Raw genomic sequence first — 13,217 nt, 5'->3', positions numbered from 1 at the left:
ACTCTAAGGGGTGCAAGAGGCTGCACCTTCTGTAACTGCCTCTAGGATGTGTTTTTGGGAGAGCAGGTGGGCAGCTTGGGAAATTATTTAATGAGGAGGAGAGAAAAGATGAGTATTTGATTACATCTAGTACCACCCTGACTTTTTTGAGGGGAAGGGAAACACTTAGTAATGCTCAGTAATTACTCCTGGAGGAGTAATTGGGAGCTTGGGAGATGATATGGAATGCCAGGAATCAAGCCTGGGTCAGTTCCATGCAAGCCCTGCCCATTGTACTGTCTCTCAAGTCCTCCACTTTGACTTAATTCTTTTTTTGTTGTTGTTATTTGTTTTTATTTGGGTTTGGGATTTTTTTGGGTGGGGGGTTACACACATTCAGTGGTTACTCCTGGCTTTGTGCTCAGAAATCGCTCCTGGCAGGCTTGGGAGAATCAGATGGGATGCCGGGAATCGAACTGGGGTCTGTCCTGTTTTGGCCATGTGCAAGGCAAATGCCCTTGACTTAATTGTTAAGTAGTTCTGGTAGTTCTGACACTTGTCTGTGAATTCACACATGCAGAGGAGCACAATGAGGAATGAAAAGTCCGTCAGGTAAGGGAACTGAGTGCTAATATGAATGTATGAACACTATGATTCTGGATCAATATACAAGGTAGGACACAAGCAAGCAGATTTAAGGATCAAATTAATCTTAGAAGAGATGCCTCTATATATGAAGGAATTATAGAGACTGGTCCAGTGCTAAATGAGTGAATCTTTACTGTGACCATAAAACATTTTCAAGATTCTATGGCAGTAGCTATTGTAATCTAGAGGCTTCCCAAATTACTTGGGCCACTACTGTCATTTTTCAGAAGAAAAAGATCCCCAGTGTTCCCCTGTAAATCTACTTTGTTTATGCAGACACGCAGAAAGTGAACTCATATTCAGAGAGTGGAAGTGACTACCACCTCTGGTTCATATCAGGACACTTATTTCCCCACCCCCGAAAAATACTCTTAGGAAAACACTCTTACCACTGCAAACAAACCCTTCTTAGAGTGGCATAAATTTTGTCTCCAAGTGACCAACAGAAGCAAACATAGAGAGGAAAATATGAGAAATATTGATTTCAGAAGATTCCTGGGGATTTTGATGCATTCTAAGTTATTGGGAAAGAATCCTGAGCTGAGAGTAGGATCTGAGGCTGCTTTTGTGGCTGGGCTTCCAACTCTACCAAATTAAAAAAAAAAAATCAAGACTGTAGCATTAAACTCACAATTTTAAAAGTTACTTACTTTTTGGGAAGTTTGACTTTCCTGAGATCCTCTTCAGCAGCTGGATTCACATGGGCAATGTGGCACCCCAGGGCTAGAAGTGTTCTATGAGAGAGGTGACAAGGGTGAACGGCAAGATAAAGAGTGTTATGGACCTAGCCCATTCAACATCTGATAAGAATAGACAGCACCCATTCACTCAGACCGGAACCCCTTATTTTTTCTGTAAGAGGAACAAAAAAAATAGTTTCAGGCCCTGTGGTTTAATTATCTCCATTAGAAATGTGATCACATACTACTTATTTTCCATTTGGTCAATGACAGATTATAATATATAAATGGTCCTCCTCAAATTCCTACTGCCTAATGATGTCATAGTCTTTGTACAATTTTATGTATTTCATGTCTTTTGATAGCATAATTTTCTCTTGTGCATAATTTAGTTTTGCACTTGCTTCATGAAATTTACTGCTACTATTGTGTTCACCCAACAATTAAATTGCATAATGATGCATTTCTCAGAAGTTACCATCATTTTTAACTAATTCAGGACCATAATCAACTCTGTCCATCCCCAACTCCAGAACAAAACTAGCCAAAGACAAAATACAAACCCACAAAATAAAGACTGGCTTTATTGCATTAAACATTTATTTACATAAGTAGGTAGTGGGTGAGTATGATCTAAAGGTCATAGTTTCTAATACTCAATTTTTTATAAGTCAAGCACAACAATATTAAAAAGCTCATCAATGATCCTTCTAAATATCTAATAGCTTAAAAATTTGCACTAATTGTATTCTGGTTCTCTGGTTCCAGAGAACAGATAGGATCCTTGTAGTAAATATACAGGCAACAATTATTTACTGTGTATTCCCTGTATATATACATATCTACTATCTATCTATCATCTATCTATCATCCATCTATCTACCCCCTATCTATATCTATGTATCAATAATATATCTTTTTATCTATCAAACTTTGCTGTACTTTTACCATGAGATACCTGTATCTAAGCTACACTGTCAAGAAGCATCTGCGTCACTGAACACAGCACATATGTGACCCTATTAGGCAAGCCTATTAAGAACCACTGTGAAGGCAGCAAAGTCACAGTGCTGAAAGGTTCTGCACTGACATTAAAGAACAGAAAAACACAACAGAGAGCAGCTTGCAAACACAAAGGATTCAAGATAGAAAGTACCAAAATTAACTAATAAGATTAAGGTCTGAATTGAACATTTAAATGGGTAAGATCAAGTAGAAGTTTAAAGTTGTTTATTAATTGAATTTTGATTAATAAAACCACCAGATTCCCCATTGGTTTTTAGAAATGCTTTATATATGTTTTTTTGCTTTATATAACCTAAACTACAAAAGGCATTTTGTTCATTGCTTGTGTTTCCTTTCCTTCCTTCCTTCCTTCCTTCCTTCCTTCCTTCCTTCCTTCCTTCCTTCCTTCCTTCCTTCCTTCCTTCCTTCCTTCCTTCCTTCCTTCCTTCCTTTTTCTTCCTTCCTTTTTCTTTCTTCCTTTTCCTTCCTTCCTTCCTTCCTTCCTTCCTTCCTTCCTTCCTTCCTTCCTTCCTTCCTTCCTTCCTTCCTTCCTTCCTTCCTTCCTTCCTTCCTTCCATCCTTCCTTCTTTCCTTCCTTCCTCCCTCCCTTCCTTCCTTCCTTCCTTCCTTCCTTCCTTCCTTCCTTCCTTCCTTCCTTCCTTCCTTCCTTCCTTCCTTCCTTCCTTCCTTCCTTCCTTCCTTTTTCTTCCTTCCTTTTTCTTTCTTCCTTTTCCTTCCTTCCTTCCTTCCTTCCTTCCTTCCTTCCTTCCTTCCTTCCTGCCTTCCTTCCGTCCTTCCTTCCTTCCTTCCTGCCGTCCTTCCTTCCTTCCTTCCTTTCCCTTTATTTTGACCTTTCTTGTTTGGGGCAGTTTTAGTGTTTTATTAGCATAATATAGTAACATGTGCTCAAAGACTATTCTTTTTTAATTTATTTTTTAAATTTTATTGAAACCATTGTGATTTATAAAGTCTTTTATAGTTGAGTTTTAGACATACAATGAATCAGGGTAAATCCCACCACCAGTGTCTACCTCTCCACCACGTTTCTAGAGTGTATCCAAACCTCCACCCTTTGCTCCCCAGCCTGCCAGTATATCAGGCCTATTTAAAATTTAGATTATTAGGTCTCTTGATTCCATTTTGGTGACTTTGGCGGTATATTTAGTTCTATTTTTATTTTTTGTAGCTACAACCCATGGCACTTAGAAATTACTCTTGGCAGGCTCGAGGGACCAATGGGATGTCAGGGATTGAACCCAAGTTGGCTGCATGCATGGCAAATGCCCTACCTGCTGTGGTATTACTCCAGTCCCCTCTCTTTCCTTTTATATTTCTACATTTTTCCTGCCCCTAGCAAATAGCAAGTGGCTCAAATACATACATATGCAAAGCCATGGCTCATAAAAATATGTAAACATATAACATATTTTAGAGAATGTTTCTAAAATATATCTGTATATATATAACCACTAGGGATTTCTTACTCACTATACTAAATCTTTTTGTGATCTGAATAATCACCAATCCTTATAATTTATCTAATTTTCAATGAAAGATACACAACTTTGCGGTTTAGTTATGTGCCACCGAATCACTATTGCATCCAAATTCAATTCAATTAAACACTCACTTTAAGGTTTCAGTTGACATTTGTAGGTTATAATTCTTCTCTGTCTCCGGGAGCTTTGAAAACTCCACAAGGCAGGGGTGTTGTCTTTTATTGTCATCCCGTATCTAGGTTACAACATAAGAAAGAACATAACTTAAATTTTGACAGTGGCTCTACCTTGGAAAACAGAAAAGGACATGCTTTGAAACATGACCCAGACAATCCATATCAGGGAAGACAAAGTGCTATTTACTGATATGCAAATAGCACATCTTCTTTTGAATGCACAAGATCCATGGTTCCCAAGGTTCTAGTGACTTATGTGGCTTATCCTGTATCCCAATAGACTCACTTCAATTGTGGCATTTCTGCTATCTAACTTGACAACAGCCCTGCTGTACATGTTTCCAGACATCTCTCTCTCTCTCTCTCTCTCTCTCTCTCTCTCTCTCTCTCTCTCACACACACACACACACACACACACACACACACTTTAGGGTATCTGAAGGAGTAGCACAGTGACTGTAAGCACCTGCCTCTTAAAACCTTGCACTCATAGGATCCTTAATTCAAATCCCAACATGTTAGTGGCTTGTGCTTGGTGGATCTGTTTCTAGTCAGGTATTTGCATTCAGAACATGATATCCCCCCAGAAAAACCAGTGTATCATGTGATAATCATGTCTATGACTGTTAAAAATTCATGGAGCTGTTAAAAATTCATAAAAATGCTATGAATGGATGGTATCCTATGTCAAGAATAAAGGACAGTACAGTCCAAATCATCGCTGTTCCTAAGAATGCTACCAACTTAATATGTGTATACCACATTTCAAATTTGTAAGGGCCACATGGGGAAAATAGCTGAAATTAATTTTAGTAATGTATTGTACTCATTCCAATGTATACATGATATCAAACATTTGAACAATTAAGAATTGTTTATGAGATTTTTTACATTAGAATTCTTTTAATTTTTATTAGCAATCCTTTAAAATTTGGTATGCACTTTATAATGCCAGCACATTTTGATGGAAGGCAATCAGTGCCACACAGGGTTTACTCCTGGATGCATTCAAAGCTCACTTTTGGTGGTGGTTGGGGACCATATGGAATGCTAGATATCAAACCTGAGTAGGGCTCATGTAGCTGCCCTAACTGTTGTACTGGTGCTGGCATCAATTTATAGCACATCTAAATCTTAATTCAATTTTAGCATATTTCAAGCGCTTTCTAGCTACATATGGCTATTATTTATTACATTGGACAACACAGATTCAGATGTTCACTAATAAATCATTCCAACAGACACTGGTTGAATGCCTGGGACGTGAAAAGCACTGATCTAGATAGATATTAGGAGTTCAAGGGTAAGCCACGATGGTCCCTTGCCCCATAAAATACATAGTGGAATGAATGAAGAGAATGAAGCAATAATAAAATAATCATTAAAATAAATGTAAACTAGCCATTGTGATCGATTCTCTAAAGGAGAGGTTTGTGTTGGCATCTAAACACAATGCAGAAAGAGGTCCATATATCAGGGTATTTTTATGGTAGCTATATAAATACATATGTTAGGGTGCAGGAACCTTTGCAGTAACTAAGCTGGAACATGCGTAAATTGAGAGTGTCAGGGTCAGAGGAAATTTCAGAACTCACCTATCCTTCTGCCTTCAGACATGCCCTTACACAAATCACAGAACAAAATCAATTTACATCCTCTCTGAAAAATTCTTTCTAGTGATGAATGTTCCCTCGCCTCATTTGAGCATCTATTAATCTTAGTGATACATCTGAAAACTATATTACACAAATCCTGATTCACAACAATAAAGCAATTTCTTTTCTCCACCTCTGCAGAGAAAATAACTTTCTCTAAAGGGGAAGGAAAATGTAGGTATTGGGAGAAAAATTTTGAGCAACAAATGCTCTATTTCCTCCACCCAAGGAATCAGAATATGAGAAGTGGAAAGGTGACAGCTGTCTAGGTCTGTCTATCCAGAGTGGGATTCCTAGGAACTCCTGACTGCACTAGACCAGCAAATGAGCAAAGCTGCTACTTAAAGCAGCAAAAGCAGACCAGGTGGAAACAAATGAGAAGTTTAGGCTCAAGAGGTTCCCTTCTTATTAGTCTTGGAGGAGTAAAACGAAATGAAACTAGAAAAAGAAAATAATTCAATTTAAATAAGTCATAAAAAATGAGGAAAAAAACCTCAACAAGCTAAAAGAAAAACATTAAAATAAAATTCAGGAAAAAGCCCAAGAAGTGCAATGACAAACTTCGAGCCAGAGTAATGAGGGGGACAAAGAAATAAAACCCAAAGCACCAATATCAAGAAGGGGAAAGATGTCATTACCACAGCTTAAGCATCTGTCCAAAGACTGTTGGGACTTTAGCTCAATAACTTTAGTGAAATGTGCAAATTAGTCAAGAGATACCAACTACAAATTCACAGGAGAAGAATAAGATTGTATGAATAGTTAATAACTTTTAAAGAAATTGAATTTGTAGCTATAAACTTTCCCACAAAGAAAGTTACAATTCCAGAAGGCTTCACTGATAAATTGCACTAAGGAAGAAATAGCCACTACACAGTATCTTCTAGAAAATTCAGAAAAAAGGAATATTTTCATCTTATTATATAAATCTAGCAATTCCTTGATATCAACAATAGACAGATTTATCAAAAGTAAAAAATAGCAATAAATCCTTTGAAAAGAGGTGCAAAAACAAATTGTAGTAAGTAAAATATAACATTATAAGAGGTAGGTATATCATGACCAAGTCGTGTTAATTTAGGAAAGCAAGTTGTATTCAATATTCAAAGAGCAAACATTATTATTTATTATGTTAACACTGAAAGGTAAGAAAATGGGATCTCTGAATTACATAAATGTAGAAAATTTTGACAAATTCCATGATTAATTCCTGGTTTTATAAAATAGCCATAGTAAATGAAAAATAAGAGACCTTTTCAAAATACAGTGATTATATTTAAAAGCGAATCATTTTTAAAATTCATTTTAAAAAGTGGAGTCACTTTCCCCTTATGACCAAGAAAAAGCAATAAGGACATGTTTCTTTTTTATAAAAGGTTATAGTGCAAAGTAGCTGTGTATATTACCAGGAAAATGATAAAGATTCAACTATCTTTTATTCAAAATAAATAGTAAATAATCAAAGGTATATTGATCTGGGGTAAAAATGCTTCTAGGTAATCCAGCCATCTACCAAGGTCCCACTAATGAAACACATACCTTGCCGAAAGTCCAGCCAAGTTCAATTTTATTCATCCCCCAAAGCTCATGAATGTTTTCAGCTAGTCTGTCTCGGATCTTCTCAAGGTGAGGAGGTAAAACTACCTAAAAGGAAACAGAACAAATAAGGAATTTAAACTAGAATCAATAGTTAAATTAATTTAAAATAAAATCAATTTTAGAATCAATCACAAGGGTCAGATGTTCTGATTGAAGTCATAGGCACCATTGCCCAGGAGGGACCACAATACCACTATAGTGTTCTTGGCCAAGATGCTTTCAAAGATGCTGTCTTCTCTGCTATCTATGCTCATTTCCTAAGGGATGGTTCCCTCAGAGAGGATCTACCTAAGGCAGGATCTTCTGCCTGGATGTGGTCTCCATTTACCAGCACTCAGAAGAGGCAGGCTCAAGTCTTGGACTCTGTTAGTGATGAATTCCTGGCCTTTTAGTTCATAACATTTAACCTGAAAACTGGTTAAACATCAGAGGGGGCTTGAGGGATGGTGTAACTGACACTACCTTATTTAACTTCTTTGATGGTAATTTCATAAGATTAACATTTTTCCAGGTATTAGTCAAGATATTATATTGAATCTTTTCATTAAAACTTCCTTTAGTATTTCCACCCCTTCCACCATGCTTCCATAGTTCCAGAGCCCATACAAGTTCTAGTTGAAACATCAAAATTATGGCTTGGCTATGGATTAAACCTAGTTGGTCATGTAAAGTTTAACTATCTCTCTGGATCATTATTTTGATTTCAAAATCTTCAATTCTGCATGTCCAGGCCCTCTTTTCAATATTGGGTCATATTTATTTCCTCCATCAAAACTTTCCCTCATGTTTTGACCTCTTAAATGGAGGGAGAGGAGTCAGGGCCATATTTGGTGATATTAAGAGGTTATTCCTGGCTCTTCCTGGCAATCACTCCTGATGGTGCTCAGGAGACCCTATATGGCACTGAGATTGAACCAGGGTTGGCAGTAAGCAAGTCAAACACCTTCCCATCTGTTCTATATCTCTGGCTCTTGAACTTTTTTTATTTTTTATTTATTTTTTGATTTTTGGGTCACACCTGGTGACGCCCAGGGGTTACTCTTGGCTATGTGCTCAGAAATTGCTCCTGGCTCGGGAGACCATATGGGACACAGGAAGATCGAACGGAGGTCCGTCCTGGGTCAGCCATGTGCAAAGCAAATGCCCTACCGATGCTCCATCCTCTGGCCCCTTGAACTCTTTTTTTAGGTTTGCTCTTTTCTGAAGACTTTTCAAAGCAACACATCCATTTGGATAATGGTATAAGAAGACAGAGCAGAGAAATAGGAATCAGACTCAAGTCTTGTGCTGTGCCCCTTCATTCCCACTGTTAATATTCCTTAATCCTTGGGCTCTATCCTCAGGCTTCTTGAATACACTGAAAATAGGTGACCCAATTCCTTCCTTCTGATTCATAAACTTCAACCACTTCTTATCAACATGTTCCCACCTCATCTTCTTTCAAGGTGCTCTAGGTTCTTGGGATTCTTCACCTCCACCTACCGAGGGTGTGTGAATGAGGATAAAGCATATGCAACTGAATGTCACAGGCTGGAATGAATATTATGGAAACATACAAGCCAGGTCTTCTGCAAGCAAACAGAACTCTAAGGGCCTCAGAGGCAGAGGCCCATTTTATCTCCTGCTTCTAACCTCTAGGACAGTGAGTTGAATGTCATTGAAGGTGGGTAAGCCATACTGAAAGCTATTTTCCTTTTTTGTTTTTTGTTTTGGCCACTGCCAGTAGTGCTCAAAGGTTACTCCTGGCTCTATGCTCAGAAATCACTCCAGGCAGGCTTGGGGGACCATATGGGATGCCAGGGATAGAACCTGGGTCTGTCGTGGGTCAGTTGTATGTAGGGCAAATGCCCTACTACTATGCTATTACCCCAGCACCCTGAAAGCTTTTTTCTATCCTTTGTTATAAGCACATGACCATGTGTCTCTCATAGTATAGAGCTGGTGAGAGTAAGGAAATACTTGCTTAAAAGCAGTTTTAGAATCCTCTAAGCCACCTGCCAGTGATTTTTGTCTCAACAGATTTTTATGGAAATCTTCTAGCCTAAAGATGGTACTAGTATTTACTTGTATACATTTCTCTTTTCATTTTATATTGGTTAAAATGCTACTACTACAGTGTTATTTGATGGGCTGGGATGTGGCTCAAAAGGGTAGAACAAATGCTTGGTATGTGTGAGACCCTGTGTTTAACTCCTAGATCGTGTGGCCTTATGTAGCACTACTGGGCCCTGAACAGAGCAGCACTAGACTATCAGTATAGATGCTACTATACTATAGTAGCATCCAACCATCAGGTCTGAGCTCCCAGGCTGAAGATTGCTGAGAGTGACCCATGGGACCCCTAAGCACTGCTGAGTATGAGTTCTAAAAAAATATCTATTTGATTTTTTTATTATCTATGTAGGGAATTATTTCTGCTTATGACTCACAGTACCTAGTACATAACAAGTGTCCAGCTTGTTCGATGGATGAAAAACCTTAGAGAGCTCAATCTACATATTTGACAGAAACATGAGACATAGCAATGTTCACATTACACGACAGCATATATGCAAAGCACATGTAAAAAGGTGATAGTGAAAGAAGGGTGGATTTAATTCAGTCACTTTATCTGACATCTTGAACCTACCTGACTGGTGTCAATGGGGCAGGGGATGAAAGATGCCTGGGAGAGGAACTGAGTGGTACCCAGCAGATCTCTAACACCTTCAGCATCACGCTTGTATTCTTTCACAGGCTCCAGTCTCATCTTCTCCTTTGGAAGTAAGGCTTCATAGCAAGGGGCATAGCCAGAGGGAGGCAGGAACTTAAATTCTCCATGACGCCCACCCATCAGGAAACGCACTCTGTCATTTGGAGAGACCAAGAGAAGAGGGATTGCTTTTAAAACCCAGCCCAAATAAATTAAAATTAAATATTGGCCTTGCCACTTTCAGATTAGTTTGTTGGCAAATGAGTGAATTCTGATTAAGCAGAGCAAATGTTCTAAAGTACACAGCAAAGTAGTCGAGAGAGAATTGAGTATTGATGCATGATCCTCATTGATCCACATCAGCTGAGTTCTTAGAAATAAAGCTATATGCAAATATCACTAGACCCTTAAAATTAAGTTTATACTCCCTCTAGGAGGCACAACACTATTATAGATGCCTATTACCAGAGTAGTGAAAATATTAATGGTGTTATTAATGACCTCACTCTCTGAAAAAAAAAAAAAGATGGCATGAGTAATTCCAGTTTGTTTATTTAAGGGCGATAACTTACATAACAATGACAAAATATTAAGTTTCCTATCAGGGGAAATTCTTATTTTTTTCTTTTTGGGCCACATCTGGCAGAGCTCAAGAGTTACTTTTGACTCTGTGCTCAGAAATCACTCCTGGAAGACTTGGGGAACCAAATGGGATGCAGAGATCAAACCCTGGTTGGCCATGTGCAAGGCAAACACCCTACCTGCTGTGCTATTGCTTCAGTCCCTGGGAAATTAATATTTTAATATTCAGGTAAAAATTTTAAATAACCAAAAAGTATTAACTGATGGTGCCCATTTCAGAAGATAGCTAAAAGAAAGAATAGACTATGGAGAAACATGATCTGTTTACAACAATGACTGGAGGGAGCCAAGTATTTGTCATGGGTGACCCAATTTTAGTGGCACCTAGACCCAACACTTTGGTCTATTCTAATTCTGATCACAGGGACCTCCCCAAAAGGGGGAGCACCTGGTACCTCACAGTAGTATCAGCTATTAATTACTAACACATTAGAGTCATTTAATGTTTTAATTTTGTGTTCAGGATGAATTTCAATTTCATAAATACATGCAAAGTATGGTTAGGATTAGACCCTAAGTCCTCATTGCAAAGAAGAGAATATATGCACAAATTATTTCAAATGGCGCTCCATGGGCTTCTTGGCTTTTAACTAGATATGCATATTTTTCTTTTTTTTGGGGGGGGTCACATCCGGCAGTGCTCAGGGGTTACTCCTGGTTCTACTCTCAGAAATTGCTCCTAGCAGGCTCAGGGGACCATATGGGATGCCAGGATTTGAACCACCATCTTTCTACATGCAAGGCAAACTCACTTCCTCCATGTTATCTCTCCGGCCCCTAGATATGCATATTTTTCAAATCAACTAAAACCATATTGAATGTGTTATTAAATAAAATTACAGCTTAATTAAATATGACAATATATGTAAGCCCGGAATGGTCAACACAAATTTTACAGAAGAAAAAAATCAATACATACATCTAGTATCCACATTCAGCAATGCCTCCTTCTCTCCCTTTAACAACTATTTGCTGAGTTCATGTGACTTGAACTATTCTTTGCAATGTGGGATTCAACAAATGAACAAAGAATTGTTGGTGTCACGGGGCTAGTATCCAATTAGGCAAATAGTCATCACTATAAATTAGCAAACATTTGGCAAGGGAATAAAGAAAACCATGTGAAATAGCTCAGGAGAAGGAATAGTTCCAAGACTAGAGTCGAGGAAGGAATCTCTGAGAAGACTCAGGACTTGACCTCACTCAGTGAGTTCAAAATGGGGAGCAGAACATTCCAGGCAGAAGAACACAAATGCCTTGAGAGATAGCAAAGAGCCCAGAGATGGTGGTTTGGAGAAGGATCTGAAGAAACTTAGGACCTCAAAGTAAGGTGTGAGAAGGCCGTGCTACATCAGGAAGTTAAAGAGTTGAAATTTTATTTCAGGTGAAAAATCTCTGAGATCAGCAAACTGCTTAGTTGCTCTGTGTAGAAATCTCTAGGGGCCAACAAAGGGCACCTAGCAAGAATCTATTCCCAATAGGAGATGAAGTGGATTAGACCAGTGAGGACAGTGGGGAAAAAAAAAAAGCACAAGATTCTAGTTTAGTTGCAGATATTCAGTTCTCTTAGGAATTGCTGATGGAGTGAGCATGTATTTGGACAGGGCTATGAGGTATATGGATTAAGAGCCATGATCTAGCAAACATGTCACAGCAACACTCTAGGATCTCACATCCTCGAACTAGAATGTTGTGGTGGGGTAGACTTGCAGAGAATGTTTCACTGTTGGCTGAGAAACTGTGATTGTGGGAACAGCCTAATGATGAAACTGCAAAACAAAAATTTCTCCAAGCGAGAGACAAAAGGTATTTTTTTCTTTGCCAGTACAAACTCTTTATCCAAACAGTGTTTTACACATTGGTGCTTTAAAATTAATTATAGAAATTCTACAAAATTTCCCACTTCCCAATTAAAAAATAACTAAGCACACTGATATAGAATTAGAGCAATCAGCTCTTGTGAATGTTCTCACATTAAATGTTATGCAATGGAATGCCATTTCTGTGCATTAAGAATTGGAACAATGGCATTAAAACAAAATTGAGTCACTCGCCCGCAATGTTATTCATTTAGTGAGCCTTCAGGAAATAATGACCTAGTATGAAATTATTTGTTGAGAAATTCCCAATTCAATGGTCACATAATAGATTGAATTACTGACAAATTGAAATAAAAAAATTAAAAAATGGAGCTTTTAGAGCAGAGGGTTAGTGTGGGAAGTTCTTTAATTTTTGTGTCACTGATCACCAATCTGGTGAGAAGATGAGCAACCAGAACTTCCTGCTGCATGTGTCTAAATTCCAAGAAGGAGAAAATGATGGCTCATAGATTCTTCTAGATGGGCTTAATTATTTATGAATTCTTGCTCTTTCTTGTTTTAAAAATTTTGCTTACATTTTAAAATCTGTTGTCTTTTTCCTGGTGGGTAATAAATTCAGAAAGGTGGAGTTCCTTGGAGCACTTATAGAGAACAATGCTCTGTTTTAATGTTCAGTTATTAAAAGAATAATAATTTGTTATACATCTTAATCTTAGCTCCTCTAACAGACACAAAACTGCAATACAAAAAATTAAAAAAGGCAGACACCAGTATTTACTGCTCTTGCACAACTCATCTTTGAAGGCCACTATGCAGTGCATC

At 38.0% G+C, this 13,217-nt stretch overlaps 1 protein-coding gene across 1 annotated transcript in view; it reads right to left on the bottom strand.

The window, feature by feature from the left end:
• RYR3 (ryanodine receptor 3) overlaps positions 1–13,217 on the bottom strand; it is a 473,873-nt gene that overhangs the window by 261,518 nt on the left and 199,138 nt on the right. The window contains exons 21-24 of the mRNA XM_049790221.1: positions 9,871–10,087; positions 7,182–7,286; positions 3,943–4,046; positions 1,278–1,361 (exon numbers count right to left, since the gene is read on the bottom strand). Of these exons, the coding sequence (XP_049646178.1) occupies positions 1,278–1,361; positions 3,943–4,046; positions 7,182–7,286; positions 9,871–10,087 (510 nt within the window). The remainder of the gene's footprint in view (positions 1–1,277; positions 1,362–3,942; positions 4,047–7,181; positions 7,287–9,870; positions 10,088–13,217) is intronic.

The sequence above is a fragment of the Suncus etruscus genome, chromosome 16 (assembly GCF_024139225.1).
Source record: "Suncus etruscus isolate mSunEtr1 chromosome 16, mSunEtr1.pri.cur, whole genome shotgun sequence".
Taxonomy (NCBI): Eukaryota; Metazoa; Chordata; class Mammalia; order Eulipotyphla; family Soricidae; genus Suncus; species Suncus etruscus.
The sequence above is the reverse complement of the archived record's forward strand: the minus strand, read 5'-3'. Positions and strand labels throughout refer to the sequence as shown.